The sequence below is a fragment of the Bos javanicus genome, chromosome 13, assembly GCF_032452875.1.
Source record: "Bos javanicus breed banteng chromosome 13, ARS-OSU_banteng_1.0, whole genome shotgun sequence".
NCBI lineage: Eukaryota > Metazoa > Chordata > Mammalia > Artiodactyla > Bovidae > Bos > Bos javanicus.
In genome coordinates this window covers 40,705,913-40,729,127 of record NC_083880.1, presented here as the reverse complement: position 1 = coordinate 40,729,127, position 23,215 = coordinate 40,705,913, and the positions used below count along the sequence as shown (strand labels likewise).

General features: G+C 40.0%; 1 protein-coding gene across 4 annotated transcripts in view; it reads right to left on the bottom strand.

Moving 5' to 3' along the window:
• XRN2 (5'-3' exoribonuclease 2) overlaps window positions 1-23,215 on the bottom strand; it is a 62,750-nt gene that overhangs the window by 3,790 nt on the left and 35,745 nt on the right. For all 4 annotated transcript variants that reach the window (XM_061436387.1, XM_061436388.1, XM_061436390.1 and 1 more), the window contains 8 exons: window positions 20,868-20,951; window positions 19,687-19,784; window positions 19,022-19,101; window positions 18,397-18,453; window positions 13,392-13,460; window positions 13,161-13,292; window positions 11,210-11,340; window positions 3,823-3,886 (listed from right to left, as the gene is read on the bottom strand). In XM_061436387.1, coding sequence (XP_061292371.1) covers window positions 3,823-3,886; window positions 11,210-11,340; window positions 13,161-13,292; window positions 13,392-13,460; window positions 18,397-18,453; window positions 19,022-19,101; window positions 19,687-19,784; window positions 20,868-20,951 — 715 coding nt within the window. The remainder of the gene's footprint in view (window positions 1-3,822; window positions 3,887-11,209; window positions 11,341-13,160; window positions 13,293-13,391; window positions 13,461-18,396; window positions 18,454-19,021; window positions 19,102-19,686; window positions 19,785-20,867; window positions 20,952-23,215) is intronic.

The following is a 23,215-nucleotide window of genomic DNA, read 5'->3' as shown; positions in this document are numbered from 1 at the left end:
GAACTATAAGAAAACCTGAAATTTGCTAAAGCACTGAGTAGCTGGTATTAGCTATGACCACATCAGCATATGAATCTCACTGCCTAGGTCTTAGCAGGGAAAGCCCAAAGCTGGGCTCACCGGGTAATGCATTCTTCTCACAGCTATTCAAGCCTGAATCCATCCTCTCCACCCCCACTCTCCTTCCTTCACTTGGAGCTTGCCCTTTAAAAAAAACAAACAAAACCAGCAAAGATAACTATTTTTGTGTGATGTCTCCAAGAAGTGCTCTCTAAAGAATCCTAGAAAGGCCAGTGCTATTCTTCACAGTTAGTGGTGGGACCAGAACTCTAATAATATAATCTGCTGTGAGTCGAAATAAACTGAAAAATCTGTACCTCAGAAAGAATATGCATATATTCGGGGCTTTTACTTATTTCTGAATTCACTAATACAAATATATTTCAGCGAGAATGGCTCAACTGTCAAGCAGGAACGGCTCTGTATGCAGAGAAGACACGGTCTCTTCCAGTCTCTGCAGGACTGAGCAGTTAAGGTTCGTGCTGTGACCAAGGAGGCTCGTGAAAATTGGGCCATTAATGCAAAACCTGCTTGTTTTACGTACAGCTCACACGCTGTTTATGAGCTGTGATCATGTTTTCTCCACAGTTTTACAACAGTAAAACTAAGTCAACTGAGTTTCAGGAAAATCAGCTGGCATGGCTAAAATACATTATAAATGCACTTCTCCATTATTTTATGACCTAAAGAAAGGAACAAGGCCACAATGTAGGAGCACAAAGTTCTCCTTTTGGTTTAAAACGATTACCTGAAATGGGTTTTGACAAAAATATTTATAAAAATAATAATCAAATAGTTACAAAAATAATTAATTAAATGGAAAGAGCCATGTAAGAGGGACTTGTATGAACTACCCTCTTCTGCTTGATAGTGGCAGAAAGGCCTTTATTTTACCTAAGTTTATCGTATTTCTATACTAATTATATCAGTTTGCAAATACTTTTACAAACTGAAATCTGCCCTGGAAAATACATTCTAAATCTGAGATGGAAGTGCTGAGGCTGACACACATTTTTTTTAATGAGTAGCTATTGATTGAAGCAACTTATTTGAGGCATTCCGCACCATGGATGGCAAAAATATTCTTAAGTTTCTGAATTACTGTTTTGGAAAGTAGCTGGCAGTATGACATAACTATATACTACTCATTGTTTTAATTTATTTTAAATTTATTTTAAAATATTTTAAATTTATAAATACACACACACACACACACATATATATGTATATAACAAATCAGCTTTTAAAAATCTACGACTGAGCTTAGTACCTATTAAGTTAAAAAACTAAATGGCCACTTTGGATAAGATATGGCCAGAAAAGAGACTCCCCACTGGCAAGGACACAGACAACAGGGCAGCACCCAGGGGAGGAGGAGGCACGAGCTGGACCTGGACCTCGATCACCATCATGATGACGGCTAGGTTGTCCTTTTGAGGGGAGGCAAAGGTGGGAGCAGGGTGTTCCTGTTGTAATTTAAGTGAAATGAACATATGAATTATAAATACTATCTCAAAGTAGGAATTAATTCAATAAACAGTGTAGTTTATGTTTAAAAAAAAAAAGTACACTTAAAAAATTTTCTCCTCTAATAGGGTTCTCAACCAAACACTTAACAGTGCAGTGGAAAAGTACTGAACTAATGATCAGTGAAACCTGGTTCTAGCAAGAATTCTACTTACCAGTTGTGACATCTCAGCAAAGGCAAAGTGAGTTTGTATTTTCTCCTCTATGTCATGTAAGGTCAGAAAGGTTAGACTGACACAGGCTACAGAAATGAGTGATGTATCTGCTGAAAGGCTGGCTAATGGAGAAGTTTAGGAGGCTAAATTCAAACTTTGTTTTCTTTAAGAATAAACAGTGTGTTTCTTAAATGACCGCGCTCTAAGACATAAGAAAGAATTCTATTAAGCTCACAGGTAACTTCTGCCTTATGGCACGGTTTTAGTTTCTGACTGAAAGTAAACCAAAACTCCAACAGAACACACCTCACATCTGCTGGGTTCACAGAGTCAATCAGGAAGATACCAACTTGACTAGGGCACAGATCATAGATCAAAGAAAACCCCACGGATGTCAGGACATAAGTGACGATCTTAGGGGGGCTTAATGTGGAGAGGGAAGGAAAGCTGCAGAACTGAAGAAAGGGTGCCTCAGAAGGGGAAGGACTTCTCTGAAGTCCCTGTGGCTTCACGGGACAGGATGCTCAGAGCAGTTTTCTGATGAGTTTTGCTCGGGTGAAAAGTTTCTTGGTAAAGAACGGTATGGAAGAGAGACCTCAGATAAGCTACTGAACTGTGGGCTTCAGTTTCCTCATCTGTAAAAGTAACAATATCTACTTCAAAGGGGTGACAGGAGGAATAAATGAATTCATGTTTCTCTGGTGATTATTAATATCGGTGAGTATTTAATAACAAGGGAAAAAGCAAGCAACAAAGTGGGGAAACCAAATCTTAAACATCAAACGTGACAAACGTTCTGCAGAAGACGGTCATCTAAGGTTAGATCAGTGTGAATGTGATAATATGTATTTAGAAAAATTCACCCCTCACTCATTTAGTGATGATGGTGCCACTCTGAGGGTGCTGAAGTGGCACATACCATGTGCCCTGAGCACTCACACTGAAAGCAGAACATAAACACAGGCAAGAGCAGCTGTTCTAAATTAAAATGCAGCTTGCACTAAGTAGCTGATACTATTAATAAACAATCGAATAACATAATTTCTTTTATCTTCTTGAAGAAAATAATGAAATGAGGTTTTGGAGTCTCTAAAAAAAGAACTTTCTTAAAGGGGGTAGAGGTTATAACCCTGTTCAAATAACAACACTTCATTCATTTCAGATGTGAACAGATCAGACTGCTAAAACGGCAAAGGAGAGGCGAACAAAACAGATCAGGACTGGGAAGGCAAAGAAGGAAGCCGTGCTAGGAGGAGGCTTAAACTCGTCTCAGCATCTACCGATGCGGGCAAGACCAGCATGAGACGACAGACTTTAAAGCTACCCTTAAAAATCATTCTTCAGATGTTAATATAATTATTCATAACACGCCTGGCTGCCTTGTCGTGCAGAGACCACCTGACTTAGGCGCGCACAACTTATCAATGAAAGAACACATGTCAAACATCCCTTGTTATTAAACCATGTCACATTCTTCCTCGTCCGTGGTACTTATTAGACTGCAGATCCCATAATCCTCTTCTGAGTCCCTTCTGCGTTTAATTCAGTTCAGTCTTAAGTAGTTGAAGAAACTGTTTTCAGTGGCAACTAATAACTACTGACCTACAGTGACACTGCACCACAATAAGCTTGTCAACCCTGAAAAAGTTGTACCAAAGAAGCTGATTAGGACTTCAAGAGGTCTGCAGCAAGGATCAATGGTGGGTCTGTACTGACACTGTGTTGCCGGCAAAGAAATGATAAAAGTGGAACCCCATTAGTTATGCCTCATTAAGCTGCACAACTCTTCTAAAAAGAAATTTGTTTAGCCTGACCAAAACCTAATAACAATTTTAAGCTCTCTGTGTTGCATTTTTCAGGGCACCTCAAAAGCATCAATAAAGTAAAGGCTAGGAACCAAGAAAAGCAGGAAACTATATAAATATGAATCTTTTGCTTCAACGTGTTAACCATGTATTTTCCTAAAGAACAGGCCCAAAAGAAATTCTTTAGAGGGGAGAAAGTACATTTCATACTACAGAGAAAGCCCAAACCTCAAATGCTGGTGTGAAAAATTACTGAAAACTCATGTCTGCATTACCTGTCAAATCTTTGCTGCTGGAAAAGGGGAGGGGGACCTCGCCAGGAGTCCTGAGGCCTCACATCTGGAAGATAAACAGGAAAGGATTAAACAGCAGATTTTTTTTTTTTGGAAAAGTAATTATTATTCAGCTACCCACATATAATTAACAATTCTTGGGAAAAATTGAGACTGAACATACTAACTAGCATAATTACACACCATGGAAAAGTGAAAAGATATGAAATCAACAAAGTCAACAAATTTGTCTGTAAAATTATTTCTCCTTTGATAAGAAAACATAGCTTTTAGTTTGAGAAGCCTTTCTCATTAAACTCACGTTTCTCCCTCCCTTGCTGTGTGTGTACGTGTGTGTGCAAAGACATATGTATGTATTTTACATTCATATTTTAAATGCTGTGCAAAACAATGGTATTTTGGCTTTATCCATAAACCAAAACTGAACAAATAAGTAACTTTAATAGAAAGCCTAAAATCTGCCCCTTAAACATGTCAACTTGAAAGCACCCTGACTTTCTGAGCGATGCCAACAGGACGCAGACAGCATTCTCTCCAAAACAGGCCAGAGGATGTGCTCACAAGGGATCGCCTACTTTCCTGCTGTTTTCTGACAGTCAAACCTCTTCCCCTAACATGAAGCGAAGCCGGGAACACTGAACGAATGACAAGCAACAGGTAAGTGGCTGCCGGCCCTCTGTGTAAATGGGCTGCAGGGCACCCCCAGCGCGGCCCACAGTTGGTATCAACTGTCCGCCGCTCTGGCCCCCACTCTCGGCCACCTCGGCCACCTTCTGGCAGGGTCTGAGCGTGACCAGCTGTTCCAGGAGTTGTCTAATGAGGTCTCCGTGTGAGGACAGTAAGGCCTCCAGACTCCCAAGGCCCAAGGACAACAAGGCTTACCATAATGTATTCAAGCTCACATTTTAATGGAAACACAAACTAGAAACATGCTTTTCAAAATTACTTTCTTAAAGGAAAGGAGAAATGAAAGCTTATCTCTGGTTAGCAACCAAAAAGATGCAATCTGGATTTACTTGAGGAGAAAAAGAAAGAGAAGTAGAACGGTGTTTTAAAACCTCCTACCAAGGAGAATCAGGAACAAGTATAGGCACCTGGCTGCTCACAAGGGTTCCAGCAGGAAGCACCTGGCTGTTTCCGCTCTGGAAGCAACATGGCCAAGGTGCTGGCCCAAAGAAAGCCTCCGAGGTGGACAAACCAGCCTAGGGGAGCCACCCAGTCCCAGGCCAATGGCACGTGCATGAGTGAGGCCCTCACCTCCATCACTCCCAAGCAGAATGCCATTCCAAACTGAAAGAGGGATGGCATTTCCAATCAATCTGAATTATGCCTCCCTGTCATCTCTTTAAAACCAAACTGTTGTTTAGTTGCTCAGTTGTGTCCGACCCTTTGTGACCCTATGGACTATAGCCCACCAGCTCCTCTGTCCATGGGATTCTCCAGGTAAGAACACTGGAGTGGGTTGCCATTTCCTTCTCCAGGGGATCTTCCCAACCCAGGGATTGAACCTGCATCTCCTGCACTGGCAGAGGGATTCTTTACCACTGAGCCACCTGGGAAGCCCTAAAAACCAAATTAGTAGCAGCCAAACTGAGAACAATGCTGATGACCTTTCTCTGTGGTCATTTAATATTCAGACCTGAATGGAAACTCAAGAAGTTCATCACCACACAATTCACAGGAAGCAAGGCCAGGAACCCTAGTCCGGCCCGGGCCGGAGTAATGTCTGAATCACTATGCACCATCAGGAAATCTAAATCAGAGGAGGTAAAACCAGAACTTCTTACAAGACAGCAATCATTTCACCTGTGTGGTTTATTTCTATAGAGAAATCTAAAATACACACACCCCAAAACACTATGATTTTCAATGAATTACGAAAAAGGAATCTACCAACAGTAAAACCAACACTTGGGCCACTTTTTCTAATCATTACTTTGTTAAACTTGTAGTCCATAACTATTCAGATATTGTACCAAACTTAAGTTTGTGAAAACTGGTAAAATGTTCCTAGAAGCATTATAGTTTAGCGTCTTATTTAAACAAAGTTAGCTAATATGAGAAACATCACCATGGAACAACTAAGCCCAAGGGCCACAACTATAAGCCTGTGCTTGACAGCCTGGGAACCACAGCTACTGAAGCTCACCTGTGCTCTGCAACGAGAGAAGCCACCGCAGTGAGAAGCTCACACAGCAAGGAAGAATCAGTACAGCCAAAAAATGAATTAATAATTTAAAAAAAGATCAAAAGAAATACAGTAAATTTCATTCGGACCCCTGTCTAACTCTGTACTTTACACGTTCCAAAATCACTGTGGTCAGCCCAGAAACAGGCCTCCTTTTTAACAGACTTAATTCTGCGATTTGGGTTGCATGGTGTCTCTTTATATACGGTGTCATGGCAGAGTACGCACTCTCCATGGGACTGCCCCCTAATACGAAGAAAACTGAATGAAGATAATAATAAAAAAAAACAGTCACATTAAGAAAAGCCTTCAGAAATGTTTATCCTAAGGTTTTATGAAAAGTAAAGGTAGGGAAAAAAAGCAGGTGTATTTCCTCCCAGGAACACTGTAAGTAGAGGCAAAGTCTTCAACATTCTAGAATATGCACTACATCTGAATATGCCACATTGTTAGATTAAGCACACCAATATTTCTAAGGAGAACTGGAATGTAAAGTTCACTGTGCACAAATGTTTTCTTCAGAGAGGCAGAGCCCTTCTCAGTAGTCTAACTGTATCCCTATAAGTGCCCAGGAAAGCAGCCGGAGTTCCTACCCCACCAACTCTGGTATGCCAGGTGCTTTCCTCTGTTTCTCGTTCACTATTTCTTACCACCAAGACAATCTTCTTTCCAAACTCAGCACATGCAAAAACTCTCGTTTTTTGTTAAAAACCTAAGCAAATTTTATACGACTTTTAAAAATTCTATCACATGACTATTAAAATACCTCTTGCTCTCAAAGAAGAAAACTAAAGAGGATTGACAAACTTCAAGGCTACCTTTAAACAAATCTCTTCATGTGATTCTGAACAATATATATGGCACGTAAGTGTTCATAAAGCAGAAATACTTCCTGGCTGAGAAGTAATGAAATAGAATGCAAAACAAACGTATTATCATTCATTTGTACGGCTCTAACAGAAGATCCATTAGAGAGGGGGAGAAAAAATTCTGAGATACTGAATTGCACTTCAGAAAAGTAGAAGCACAAGGGAGAAAAAAATGAGAGCTAATTTTTTCCCATGATCTTTAAAAACACATCCGTTTTCTAGAGCTCTCCGGCCACAGAAACCAAGGCTTTACCAACAGTTCCTCAAGTGACAATTTACCTAATCAGCGTGGCAATCACAGAAAAGATTTCATGTTTACTGATTGCCACGAATCAAAAATCACTTTTCAAATGCAGATAATTGACAAGTTTACGGACTGAAATGAATAGAAGTGACATGCCATGTTCTCCAGGCTGCAGAAGCGAATGCTTTATTCATGCCGAGCACTCAGGGCTGCACTTGACTCCCAACAGTCCCCGGACAATCACCCATCAGCCAAAAACTGACACATCAAAGACAAATCAAAGACCGACAGAGAGACGCCTGCAGGAGACACTTGACAGAAACTGGCTCTGTGACCAGTAGCTCTCCTTGATGGAACTCAGCACCACATGAAGAAACAGCTGTGATACTACAAATATTTTAAAAGACTGACTAACCAGTTTAGATCTCAATTTTACTAAAACTATTTCTAACCAAAACTTAAAGTTCAAAATTCTATAGAGAGGAACGCTATATAGAGAATCATTTATCACTTAATACTTTCATAGCACGCACCATGTGCCAGGTACTGGTTCAAGTACTTAATAACTTAAACTCATTCACCATGGAATTTTGTGAGATGGGTGTTCTCTGTACCATTTCAGAAATGAAGAAACGCTGAGTACTGATCAGAGCCTGCCTGAGGTCACAGGCTGTCAAGGGGTGGAGGGGAAGCCAGGACCACGCCCACCACACCATGCCCCGCCACGGTCCACATGCACTCGCGCTGTTGGCTGAGGTGAGTCTCACGTTATTTTATGTCAGAAGCACCAGGAGAGCTGCCTCCTCAACCAGAGACTCAGAAGCTCAGGATCTCCAGGAGGCAAGACTGGGGATCTGCACACTACTTTCAGTATTTTCAGTTTAGAATACACACATCTAATTAAAATAGGAGGGGAAACAAGCACACTTCACACATGCACTCTGGGAGTGAGCGTCTTGACAACACAGACTCATGGGGAGAAAATAAGAAAAGATCTTATCACTGGTCTTCTTAAAAGGATATCTCCACCCTAAAACATATGGTATTCAAAAAAGATATGAAAGTGTAAATGTAAAGGATCAGATAGGAAATATAGAGAGAGATACGGATGGATGGACGGATGGATGGATGGACGGACAGACTGGTTGGCATACATGCAGGGATTAGGTCTGTCTGCATAAATAGAAACTGAGAGGTCACAAGTGGCCATGAGATAAATATGCCATAAAGATCTTAATGACAGTTAACTTAAAAAACAAAAGAAAGAAGGAAAGCCAAATCTTATGTTGAGCTGTGTGTGAAGAGTATGGGTGAAAACTTCACAGGACATGGGATTTCCTTTCCTGACCGCTGCAGCATTTGTCTGTGCTTATTGTACAAGTGTGGCCACAGATGAGTGCAGACTTTCACCTCTCTCCCTAACCAGAACCACCACCAAGCCTTTCCACAACCGATCTGTGGTTCTAGAAATGAGATGTAACTGTGTACTTTTCTCCTTTAAAAAGCTTCAAAAAGCTCTTGCAAAAAAAGAAACTCACACAAACCACTGAATTCTTTGAAGGATTAAGACATGACAACAATCTCACAGTAACCCTTACTAGAGAAATAAAAATGTAGGAAACACTTTTTAACTTGTTTTATGAGCCCAGAATATGTGAAGCTGTAAACTTGTCTCTCAAATCATAGACATGAATCAATATCCCACAAAATGCTAATACACACACACACACACACACACACACACACACGGATAAATCAACATTAGGCTCATTCCAGTAATGCCAGGTTAGTGTAATAGTCAAAAATCAGTCTGTGTCATTCACCACGTAACAGAAGAAGAAAAAATAAAAAACAAAGAAACAAATATTACCACCTCAAGAAATGGAGGAAAAGCAGTTGATAAAATCCAACATCCACGAGAAACAAGGAATAGAAGGAAACTCCTCCAACCTAACAAAGGTTATCTATACATTAAGATTTTTAAGTTGTTAAAATATAAATTAAAAATTTACCTAAAAATTAAATTATAGCCAATATCATATTTAATGGTGAAATATAATAAGTCTTGCCCTGAAGACTGGGAATGAAACAAGGATGCCCAGCATCACCACTTATGTTCAATCACACTAGAGGTCCTAGGTGGTGGAATAAAGCAAAAAAGACCAAAGGCATTAAGATCAGAAAATGAATACATAAAACTATCACTACTCACAGATGACATGAATGAAAAGGGCAAAATCCAAAAGAACATACAGACAAGACTTCAGAGTAAATGAATTTTAGTGACACTGTCAGTCAATATTCAAAAATCAACTCTTTATATATATATATATACAAGCAAGCAACTGGAAAATGATGTTTATAAGTCACCAGGCAGGGAGGGCCACCTGTTTCTTGCTCAAAGTGAATCCCTACTCTACAAAGCCTATTTCCTATTTTTAATTTTTATTTTAAAAATTTTATTTATCTTATTTTGGCTGCACCAGGTCATTGTGGCAGGATGTGGGATCTTCCATCTTCTTTGGGGTATGTGGGATGTTTAGTTGCAACATGTGAGATCTAGTTCCCTGACCAGGACTCGAACCAGGCCCACTTATACAGATTCTCATTTGGGTCTGTGATGCCCTGTTAAGAACTACTGACCTGGGTAATACTTCCCAAGTGTGTTGCATATCACAGGTGATATAAAAGATGGTTTATTGGAGGTCCATGAAAAAGCCTGTTATCATCATGGTTGTATTCACTTTGATGTATATTTGAAAAAAATACATCAAGGACATCAAACCCAGAATGCATTGATCGATGATGGAAGGAAGCTGCTTAACAGGGAGCCCGTGCTTTCTTTCACCTGTGCTATTCAAACTTGTTTTCTCAAACCTCAGACTCTCTACTCGACACACTAACCTCCAAAATTCCCCACAATCACAACCGTAGTCTTGAGAATGACTGACTAAACCAAGACAAAGTGACAGATGGATTACACCTGGGTCTAGCATTTGCATCTTATTTTGTTCTCCTCTTGGGAAGCCGTGATACCAGCAGATAGAAGTAAACAGCCAAGAGCCACAGAAGAAAGGCACTGACGAGGAGCGTGTGAGTGAAGAGTGGGCTCTAACTAGCCGCCGGAGGTGCCCTCACCCACTGGTGAGCTCCCGGGGCACAGACAGCTCTTTCAAACTGATTAGATGCTTCAGTTGTATGTGGTACATCCTGATACATACTCCACATACAGACATAAATGGAAATGCTAAGAAACACTATTTGCTCAATTTTGGGGGGAAAGTAGCTAAAGAAACTACCGTACCAAGGAGCTCTCCACAGCCTATTAAACGCCACACCCTCTGTGCTTCCTTCACTGAACAGAAGAGAACCGTTCAAGTCCACAGACTTTACAATGGAGGCAAGAACGCTCCATTCACTATCATTAAGATTCACAGAGAAACATACAGACAGACGGAACACAGTGAAAACAGAACCCTGAGAGCAGGAGACTGTCAGAACTCCTTTCTTACAGGGCTTCAGGTTAAAAATGCTCTTGTAAATAAATTAGCATGAAATAATACTAAATACATGGCATAAATATTTCCCAACAATCATTACTTTAATCTGGTTCTTTGACAGGTGTAACTTTGATTTTAAAAGAGTTCTAAGGGTTCTCTGCAATAGAGTAACCCCTCCTGCTTTTTCTAAATTTAATGTTTCTTTGAAACATTCAGAAGAAAATTTAAATGATATGACACTTGGACTTAACAAAAATGTCAGCATCCTGGCCACACTGTATCTTCCCCTGCCACCCGGGGGCTGACTGGTTGGGAAGCAATCGGACAACCAGGAATGGAGATGCAAAGTCTTCATGAAGAAAAGTGGCTTTGAGATGGCCTGTACATGGCCTGTATTTTCTAGAAAATTGAGCACAGCCATGGAGCGCAAACGTAACATTAAATGGGGATACGAACTAAAATGAAGGCAATTATGCTGTTAGGTCCACCCTTTTAGCAATGCAGATCAGAAACCACCCTTTGTCGCAGTACTTAATCTAGGAGGTAGAACCCATTATGGGAAACATACTTGACATGAGCTTTGGAATCTGGGCTTGTCCTCGCAAGAGTGGCCGGTACATGTTCCCCTGGAAAGCTGCAGGTGGTGGTGCAGCGTTGCTGTAGACACCAGTTCCGGAGGAGCCTCTCGGCATAACGTGGCTGTGAAAGGACCCCCCAGCCAAAAAACAAGTTAGACACAGACACACCCATCACTATTATAATAAAACAAATCCTGGGCCATCTCGTCACTACTAGACCTGACCAAGACAACGCGAAGTTGAAAGATTTATAATGAACAAAGTTCAAAACGTTACCTGATAATGGAGACAGCAAATGTTCATTTGTCACACCAAAGCTTCCTGATAATCATGTAACTATTTAGTACTTTATGCAAAAAAATCATTTCAGTCTATTTCTCTTTTTCTGCATTCTATTTACTTTTTCCCTCAAAGACCTATGCTGTGGCTGTCACTATACAGTTGACCCTTGAACAACACAGGTCCACTTATACGTGGAGTGTCTTCAACAGTAAACACCAGAGTCCTACACAATCCATGGCTGCAGATGTTCAGTGAGTGAGCGTCCCTAATCCCACAGTCGTTCAGGGTTCACCTATATATACTGCTACTCTATGTTTTACTATTTTCAGTTTATTGCATCAAACATTTCCATACACCTTTCATAGTCTTCCTAAGTGTAATGTGTATTAAGTATTACAGAATACTTACATGTTAGTGTCTCATACATTACTAAACCTGTCCACTCATTTAGTACTATTTAGTACTAGTAGTATAGACAGCAATGCCTAGAGACATGGGTGTATTACTAGGCTCCTCTAAAATATTTTCTCAGGATAAATTCTAAGAAGTAGGAATCTGAATCAAAAGTTCAGAGGATCCTCAGAACTTAACACCGTACTTAGAGATACTTCTACGTTGCTTTCCAAGGTGGCTGAAATAATGCAAAAAAGAAATCTAGAGAGTATTTTAGACTTGCATTTTTTTTTTTTTTTTTACTATTAAATGAAGACTTTCAAGCAACCTGCCGAATACCTCACATTTATAGTGGTTTAGAAACTATCCCAAGCAGTTAATCCCCACAACTTCACGAGGCTGGTGTGATTACAACCTCCATTTCACACACAGGAAACAGAGGCAGAGAGAGGTTCTGTAACTTTAACAAGAATATCCAGTGGTAGACAAAGTGTCTGATCCAGACACTCAGGACTCAAAGCCCATGATGCCACTGTCCCTTACTAGTCACCGCATAAAGTACATGCTACTGATGGTAACCTACTGCCTAAAGCCCACTTTGAATCTTAAAGCTTTCCTATGAATTGGAAATATCTATTTATGAGCTACCAACATCAATTCACAGATGATAACTCATTAATACATGCCCTAGCACTTTGCTCTTTTTATCTCAGCTTTATGTGTTTCTGCTTCAAAGCTCCCTCTTTTATAGCCAAGAAAAAAGAAAATTTGAAGCTAATGAAAGCAAAGAATAAAAAACAAATTCACAGCAGAGGAGATACAAAAGGCCAGCAGACACTTTGAGAGGCTTGACCTCACTAACACGCCAGGAGATACACTCAGGCATCACGGAGGCCTCAACACACGGGCACAAGCCCAGGAGCTGGCGGCTCCTCATAGAGGGACTGTGACACCCAGAGGTTAACTCAGTCACAACTCTCTTGAGAGTAAAGAGCATGTTTCATTCTTTTGAAATAACGGTCAGAGACAGCAAGATCTCTTGAGAGAAAATAATGGAATTCTCAGGCAACACAAAACAATAGATAAACCAAAGACACAGAATTGAATTTAAAAAATGAAGAAAAGCAGAAAAGCATCAAAGTCATTAAAATAGCTGCAGAACAGTTATATTTAATGATCTCGAATATCTGTGGTGTAAGTGCTGAAAATGCTCCATGGAAGATTCCGAACAATCAAAATACACAGACAGAAAAACCTACCACTCACCCCAAAGCCCTGAAGGCTGCAGGATCCAGGTGGACAGGCCGCCGGTCCCGGTTAAAGCCAAGCTGGGGCTTCCACTGCCGTCCGTTGCTGGATTTCTCCCAGTCACTAGGTTTCAGGACCGGTGCGGGTTTTCTAACCATTTGAAAATACAATATTTAGTTACAGGGATGGACTTCACTTACACAAAATAAACTTTAAGAGTTTATATTTTCTAACTTGTACAGTTGTTACCTTGCTCCCGGAAGCATGACAGCTTTAAAAATGTAATCTTCAGCAAACTGTGGGTCTTTAAAATTGATACTAGAAGAGAACAAGAAACAATTTAATGATTTCACTAGATTAGCCTGCTTCACTACTACCATGTAAAGTCAGGTACTTGTGACCTTGGTTCTATTTTTAAAGTTTTTTTATTTTTCTTTTTTTTGGCTGTTCTGCATGGCTTGCAGATCTCTGTTCCCCATCCAGGGACTGAACTCGAGCCATAGCAGTAAAAGCCTGGAATCCTAACCACTAAACCACCAGGGAACTAGATACTGTGGCTCTTTAAACAGAATGACTACAATTCAGAAGTCTTCTCCCAAAATTATCTGAGTCAGCAGATTCTGCCAAACTGCCAAATGGCTATACATCTGTCTCACCAAACTGCCACTAATCCCCAGGATGGCCCTCATGTAACTTTATATGTAAAGTCATGCTCCACCTAATTGTAGGTGATTGCAGAGAAAGAACAACAGACACAGCCCAACTCTTGAGAAACTCCGGTATGATACCAAACACTGGTACAAGAGGTTTGCAACAACAAAAATAAAAACCACCTTTCCTTTTGTTCAGTCCATGGCAAAGACCCTCCCTCGAACATCTTCAAGATCAGAGCTTGTTACAAGAAACAGTAGAAACATTTGCAAAATCAAAAACAATGAACAGATAATCCACAGGGGAAAAAACACAAAGCCTCCCTGTTGGAAGCCCCATATCCTGCTCGACTAATGTGTTTCTGTGAGAATGTAAACGGTCACAACTTGAAACGATGTGATGGCTGAATATACAGACTTTTAATAAGTTGGGCCAAACTGCCTTTTTGAGTGTGGGGGGGGTGTGTGTGTCTGTATCTGTGTGTGTGTGTCTCACCCAAAGCACCCAAGTCTTCCTTCTAACAAAGCAATGTCTCTTCTAGGACTCTGGATATGCACCTAGTTTATATCTAAGGATGCTCATAACATCAGGATTCATAATGCTGAAAAACTGTAAAACCTAAGTATATGGGCGAATAGTGGACTGCTTAAAGAAACTATGGTTCTTTCTAAAAATGGTATCCTCAGAGACTTCCCTGGTGGTCCAGTGGTTAAGAATCTGTCTGCCAATGCTGGGGATGTGGGTTCCATCCCTGGTCCAGGAAGACCCCACATGTCAGAGGCAACTAAGCCTGTGCACCACAACTGCTGAGCCCACACGCCCTAAAGCCTGTGCTCTGCAGCAAGAGAAGCCACCTCAATGAGATGCCTGTGCAGCTAAACCAGAGAGCAGCCGCTGCTCAGCACAACTAGAGAAAGCCCACATGCAGCAAGGAAGACCCAGGGCAGCCAAAAATAAATTTTCAATTTTTTAAAAATAATAAATAAATACAAATGGTATCCTCAATTGGCATTTCTTAAAATTTAACAAAATACTTAATGACAAGGGGGAAATACAGGCAACAGACTAGACACACGTTCACCAGAAGGTTATTTGTACACACAACCATTTCCAGCCATTTCCTTTCCTTCTCTGTGCTTTTTTATATTCTCCAAAGATCCTCTGAAGATTACAGATTTACAGTTGCAATCAGTGAAAAGGGGTTTTATTGAACTGGTTGACATTTTAGATAGCTAACTTTTTTTCTCTTCAAATAATGCCACTTACAATAATTAGGGCCCATCTGTTATAGAGAAATTTTTGTTAACTGTATATTTTAAGTACAAAAAAATGGTTCCATTTATAATAAAGATGCTATAAGCTCAAGAACAGCTAAACAGCACTTCATTGACTCAATCTGTTCCTCTTATAAACTCACTCTTCACCATGACTGTTTTTATCTCAGATGTTCTCTACTCCAGGTGGCTTAAGGCAAGGCCAGGCATACTAGGCAATGTGAAAGGTTTAAGAGGGTGAGAGACAAGGTGGTAGGTAGGTATGTGGATTTGTTGGGGCTTTCTAGACACAAAGTAAACAGAGAAAATTGGTAATAAAGCAAGGCCTGCAACTAAAGGATCTCAGAGCAGTTCTCTTAGTGTCAGCAGCCTTTTCGGCAGTTTACCGAACAAATTTTCAGCATGCCTGCTGTATACATGGTCTCAAGATGGGCGCAGAGGCACAAACAGTACCCAACCATGGGGCCTGCCTCCTCTTCTAACAAGAGAGATAGACTGGAAAAGTGTAACAGTTTAGTAAGGAAGAAAGTGGAAAAGGCCACAACAGGCACAAGAAAGATGCTATCAAAGCCTGTCACTTGCCTTCCACATAGGACCTTGTGAGTGTGGGCTAAATGCACGCGTATGTGACGTAGGGGGTCTTCACGGAGGGACCAATCTGGAGAGCAAGGAGGAGGCGTCCCTGCGGAGCTGTGGGGACCCAGATACAGAGCACGGCTCTACCAAACTATGGCAGGAACCAAAGGTCTCCAAGGAGTGGCCATGGTTAAGAAAGATGAGAGAAGATTCAGTGGGAAGGTAGGTGGGATTTGGGGAAAAAATCAGCTGGGAGAGCACTACAGTAATCCAGGAGAAGAAAATACAAATAGGCTCACTGGGAAAAGCCAGATGTGAGAAATAACTGGAAAGAAAGACGGTTCCAGAGCAGTGGTATCAGTACACAGAGTCATATACCATAAGAAGTTGAAGTTCCTAAGTCTGGGCAACAGGGGAACAAGAGGTGAGAGAAAGGTGGAGAGATGGGCAAGGAGGTGTGCGTGGGTGAAGGACACAGCAGCCAGTGTGGACACGGAGCCCGGGTGACACAGAGGGTGGCACCTGCTCCTCCAGATGGGAAGAAAACTGAGAATCAAACAGAAGTTTTATATATTTACAGTTAACGAAGAGTTACTGTAAAAATACCAGGCCTAAGCAAGTTACAATGGTGGAAGAAGAAAAGGACGAGAGAAATTCTGGGAGATGGCTCAGCTCTACTCACAGTTAAACTACTACTATGTGGAAAGATTCATGGAATCAGAATTGAAAGAAATTCCTAGGTCACAGTTGACTGTATTCTCTAAGAGTCCTTCCATGAATTTAAGACACTTCAATAACTTCTAAAATATATTTCCTCAACAACACAGGTAAGACCTAATGTGATGGGAACAGGAGGTGAGGGAAAGTCCACTAAAGTGGACTCAAGGAGACAATTTCTCAAATATGGACTCCAACACCAGATGAGCGCAAACAGAGAAGGGGGAAATGCCAGGAGTCAACGTAGACAGGAATAACTGGCAGGGGGCACTGGAGGCTGCATGTTCAGATTTTTTGTTTGTAAAGCAAGAACAACACTGAGATACAGAAGAAGCCCTGAAACAAACACCCAAAAAGCTAAAGTAAACTGCATCGGTCTCAGCATGACCCCTCAGAGAAAAGACTGAAAATGACCTCATAAGAAAAGAGTTACTTTTGGTCTTTCAGGCATCTCCAGGAAATAAACTCAATTTTATTATGAAGTTACATTCAATATACACCTGAATATCCAGCTGAATTTGAGATTTCTTTTATAAATTTAATAATCTTGTGAAAACAATGGATACCAAATAACACCAAAGGAAAGTTCAGGCTCAGAAATCACTATCACCATCATAATTATACAAACAAAACTCCAGGATTTGTCAACTCTGGAACTCTTACTTGGGCAAGTCTCTGTCCTAATTAGAAAGTTAAGTAGAACTCACTATTTCTAGGGGGCTGCGAAGGAAGACCCTTGAAACACACTCAGAAACTAAGGAGCACAGCAAACGTGCCAATCTGGAGACGACTGGTGGCAGTAACCGGCCTGAAGGGCTGCTGCAAGCCAGGGACCCAGGGGTTAAACACAGAGTCCACACTGGCTCTGCCGGAATCAGACTGTTTGTGGCGGACACAGGAATCTAGCTTATGATTCTGAATCCCACCTTTAACAAAAGAGCCAAAAGACAAAGAGCCAGGGCAGATTATACGCCAAGATAAACAAAAACTGTGGGTAAAGATAAAGGGTAAAGCAACCATATGCCAATACAAATTAATTTAAAAAATGATCCACCGGAAATTTAAGAATGGGGGTGGTGAGAGATGAAGACAATTAATCTAGCAAGATTTTTCAAATTCACAAAGGATTTCTATAAGTGAAAGCCCTCCTAGAATGGCAGCTGCTATCTAAATCCATTAAAGATAGGAAAATAAACATGCGTATACTTCACAATGAGAAATCTAAATAAAATTCAAAATAGTCCCCGAGAGTGAGAGAAATAATAACATGTGGGAAAACAGTATTCAGGAACAGCTTTTACAAAATCCTCGAGTTACTTGAACATTTGCCCTGTTCTCATCTAAAGAGGGAGGGAAACAACAACATAAACCTTGCCATCAAGATTAGGAATTCATACAACAGTTACACAGATGCGTAGTAAGTTTGCTGATTTTTATTCTAAAGAGCCGTATTATATTTTACATACTTGGCAGAAAATGCTGTCACCATTGAGGAAATGAAGTATGAGTTTTCCACGGAGCAGAAATTAGCCCTTTAAAAGTTTGTAACTGTTGATAAAAAAAATATTCCACAAATTCCTTCTATCTCATCTTAACCAAAATAAAGTATATTGACAGCTCTGTTTCTGAACTCTACAGGGCCACGAACATAAATACAGTTTATATTACGTTACAATACCGTGAGGCCATGGGGCCTCCAGGGTGCAGAGGTCTGTTTGAACCTACATAGCACACAACTCCTGGAAACTCCTACTTTCTATCTTCCACCTCTCTAATCCAGGAAGAATTAGAGGTTGTTAGGGGAAACCAGAAAGCAGAGAAGTAAGCTTGTTAAGTCAGTAACCTTAACAATATACATAATTTAAAGTCAAGAGGCTCTACTCTACTTGGAGGTCTGTAACACAGGGACTCTCCAAATATCAAAGACTTGCTGGAATAGTAATTACCATTTCCCTGTGAATCACAGGTCTTCTTACACTTATTTGCAAGTTCAGAGCTGTACTCTGGGCAAATGTCAGAAATTTGGGGAAACTTACCTGATCACAGCATTGTGTGTCAGATCCTTTAACACAGGAATAGGAGAACATACTACTCTAAAAAGAAACAAAAGAACCATCCCTTTGTAAGTTGTAACCTTTGGGAAAAGTGGAAACAAAATGTTGCTATGTTTCTTAGGCTTTGAGAGAGAGAAATCACTAAACCAATAAAAACAATATAATCATAGGTAACTTTTAAAAAGGGCCCTGTTTGTATTTTCACTAATAGAAAACAATTATGAACAAGGGCTTATATCAGAATTTGTAAAGAATTCTGGTATAAGAATTCTTTATATTCTATAAACCAAAAAGGGGGCAGTGGGGGAACAGATAACTGAATAGAAAAATACAACAGGTATTTCATAAATAAGGAACACCAAACAGTTGAGAGACAGGTACACAACAAGGTACACAACATCCTGACACTTTAATAAGATTATGAAAGTAATTTTGACCTTGTGGATCGCCTCAAGAGCTGGGCTCTGACCCCAAGAGTCCAAGGGTTTTATGTTGTTTTGTTTTCTCACTACTTTATTATTTCTAGAAAATGAAACATTTAGGCAACAAAGTAGAAATGCTAACTAAACATCCTCCCACCCCCTCAATTATATACAACCATGCTTACTGATTTGGAAGAACAGCTTCCTCATCCAAAGAAAACTTCCCTTGGATCCCATGACACAGTTCAGGTGGTACATCCACTGACTGTGAGGAAAAAAAACAACCCAGTCCTGATTATACAGGTGAAAGAATGGGAAGCAGGAACTCAAACATGTTTGTTCACCAGTGGTTACAGGCCTACCATTCTTAACACCCCAAAGGTAGAACCCATGCAAGTTCCCATCAACAGATGAGTGGACTAATGAAATGTAGTGTATACACAAATGAAGTATTATCCAGCCATAAAAGAAAGAAACACTGACGTAAGATGGCTAAACCTTGAAAATTCTGCTAAACGAAGTGGGAGGACAAATACTGTATGATGTGACCTAGGGGAGGTGTTAAAATTAGGCGACTCCATAAAATCAGCATGTAGCAGAGGTTGTGAGAGGCTGGGGGCAGGGAAGGATGCGGAGGAGTGTTTAATGCTGTCTGGCAGGTACAGAGTTTCTGATCAGGAAGATTCACAACTTTGTAAATGGTGTTAATGCCGCAAAATTACACACTTAAAAATGCTCCTAATGGTAAATTAGGTTTATATTTGGCCAAAATTGTAAAAATGCATTCCTGATTAAATAATCAAATGAATGTACTGTCAAGCAACGCATCATGATGGAAAAGAAACCATACCTCTGTGGAACCTGTCTTGTACAGCTCTAAAATGAAGTCATGCAGTGGGTGATGTTTCCCAACAAATAAGACGTCGCCTCCAAGACTGTTTCTTCTGGCTGGGGGGAATGCAGGACAAGATCAAAGTTATATCCGCAAGAGCAGTTTTCATTATGAGACCAAAATTAGAAGATGCATCTAAATTTTTAAAGCTTTATTATAGGGACTTCCCTGGTGGACCAGTGGTTAAGAATCCAGTTGTTGCCAGTGCAGGGTGCGGGTTCGATCCCTGGTCAGGGAACCAGCATCCCCAGAGGCCGCAGGGGAACTAAGCCTGAGCGCCACAACTAGAGGGCCCAAGCGCTACAGCAAAAGATCCCACATAATGCAACCAAGACCCTACGAAGCCAAATAAATAAATGAATGCTTTTTTAAAAACTTAATTATAGAGTTTGTGAGAAAATAACAAGAAGAGGCCTAAATTTAGGTGATGTGCTTCTGCAGAAGAAACAAAACTTTGAAGATAAGGTTTCAAAAATCAATTATTATCAAAAAAAAATTTAATCTCAAAAAAACTTTAAAAATCAATGACTATTAGGAAAAGTCACTAAAAGATACCTGCATATAGAATTGCAAGATTTTATTTATGTAGAACTCAATTTCTTATAAGATATGAACATTCCCCAAGAAAATACAAATTGTATCATCTAAGAACAAAAATTATCCTAAGGATGGCTGATAAATTATTTCTATAGGTTTGGTACACTTACATTAAATTTTCCAGTTGAACCCAACCTTGCAATTTCCTAATATTTTAACTATCAGTATAATGACAAAAATCCCACTTGTGAAAAATAACATTTCAAGTTAACAATCTGAGAGTAAATGCCTACAACTCATCTTAACCTTCAAGCAAAATTATAATCTGGGAGGTGGGGGAAGATGAAGGGAAGAAGGGAGATGGAGGAAATCAAACACTTAATAACTTAAAAACTTTCAATTTAATTTACTATTAAATTACTACTCAATGTACAGATAGTATTAATTTTAAGAAACTAATTTTTGTTACAAAGAAATAAAATCAATGATTTATGCCTCCTTTACGAAAACTTTGACAAATGAAAAAAAAAGGTCTAATTAATTCTATAAGCAAACGTGAAGCCTGTGTCACAGACTGTGCTGCCCGGTGGGCACGGCCTTACTCTCTTCAGGGGTGAGGTCTGGGTACACCTCTTCCAGGGCAGCACGCAGTCTCCGCTCGTCCACAAATGGCAGCAGAGCCACACCTGGGGACACAAAAGCACACCAAGCGCCCAAGTGTGAGAGTCACCTAAATAGCAACTGATCCAAGTGGACATTTCTAGTAGAGTATTTCCACAAACATAAAAACATCCTGGAATTGAACTATATAGCCAAAATTCAAATGCAGAAGGAAAAAACTTCCAATTTTCCATTCTTAAAACAACTCATATGGAAAACCATCTTTGATCTTAACTCTGTGATAATAAAAATTTTAAGTTAAAATAACACTTAAGATAGCAGCCTGTTCTCATCTTCCTTATGAGATGGCCTTGGGCAAGTTAGTCAATTCCCCAAAGGGCTTGGGTTTATCCATTCATCATTCTAGAACGTTGGATTCTTTTATAAAACAAGATAATTCAACAAAAGTATTTAGAAGTTCTATCACATTTTAAAACCTAATAATTAACTTACACAAAAATTTTAGAGATTTGTTTGCTTGAATAACTTGGGGATGGTAGAAGAGATGTTAATTTTCAGGCTGAAAATTGTCCTCTGGAGTGTTAAAAATTAAGGTCATTGTTTTAGCTAGACCTGTGTGCATCATCTTCAAAGAAGCACACCAGTAAATGCAGGATCCATTACTAGAAAAACATATGAAGCTTCTGAAGCATAGTAAGCTATGGACGTGAGTTTGAGTGAACTCTGGGAGATGGTGATGGACAGGGAGGCCTGGCGTGCTGCGATTCATGGGGTTGAAGAAAGTCGGACACGACTGAGCGACTGAACTAAAACTAAACTAAAGTTATGCTGCCTATAGTATAAATAGTATCTTTGCCAAATAAAAAACTTAAATAGCAAAGAGAAATGCTAAATGAAGCTAAACAGTTTTGAAACTGCCATTCAAAACTGCTGCATTTATGACTGTTCCCTTTAAAATGATTAGAAGTGGAAAGTTTCCAAAGTTGTCATTAATGATTTAGCTGCCGTATTTTCAAAGTTAAGAAATGTGTACTACCTACTAAGGAGAATACATTTTTTTTTTTAAGTTAAAAAGAAACTAAGTTCTAGTGTGAATTTCATAGGGCAAAACAGCTGATAAACACTTAGATGGAAAAAAACCTCGAGAGTTGTTTGAGTTTAGTTAGTCTACACACATAAATTACCATGAAAAGCTAAAACACTACCTGGCTTTCATTTTCTACCTACTAGATTCAGGATCTAAACAAATTATGAGAGACTTTCCTACAATATCAACTCCAGAAGCAAATAGTAAGCAATTTGCAGTGCTAATGACAGCAATATGGTTAATAAGTAACAAACAAGCCCTACAGGCCAGTGGAAAAAAGAACACTTTGCACCCAGGTATGAAGATGGTGGTGCTTGAGAATGAAATGATAGTAAAAAGGACAGCAGTGGTGACTTTTTCCTGAGCACTTATATCCAATGGCTCGTTTAATCGTCTCAATAGCCCAGAGGCAGTCCAAATGGTGGTAGTATTTAGGTAAAAACAGTGGTCACACTTTCCAGATTCTGGTCTTCTGACACTGTGTGACTCTGATCAAATAACTTATATTCTCTGTTCATATAAAAAACACACTTGAAATATCTGTTATATTATTACATATAGTATTTGTATGGTCAATAAATGTTGGAAATATACCCAGATAAGTTTTATCTTCTATCATTTTCAGTTCAGTTCAGTCGCTCAGTCGTGTCCCACTCTTTGCGACCCCATGAATCGCAGCACGCCAGGCCTCCCTGTCCATCACCAACTCCCGGAGTTCACCCAGACTCACGTCCATCGAGTCAGTGATGCCATCCAGCCATCTCATCCTCTGTCGTCCCCTTCTCCTCCTGCCCCCAATCCCTCCCAGCATCAGAGTCTTTTCCAATGAGTCAACTCTTCACATGAGGTGGCCAAAGTACTGGAGTTTCAGCTTCAGCATCATTCCTTCCAAAGAAATCCCAGGGCTGATCTCCTTCAGAATGGACTGGTTGGATTTCCTTGCAGTCCAAGGGACTCTCAAGAGTCTTCTGCAACACCACAGTCCAAAAGCATCAATTCTTCAGCGCTCAGCCTTCTTCACAGTCCAACTCTCACATCCATACGTGACCACAGGAAAAACCATAGCCTTGACTAGACGAAGTAATGCCTCTGCTTTTGAATATGCTAGATGTACTCAATTTAGGCAAGAACTTAACTAAGTATTATCATTACCTTCCGTAAGTTTTAAACACATGTATGGAGAAAAAAACTATACCTCCTAATAGTAGTAAGTTTTACCTCAAGAAAGGTATATTCTTGGTA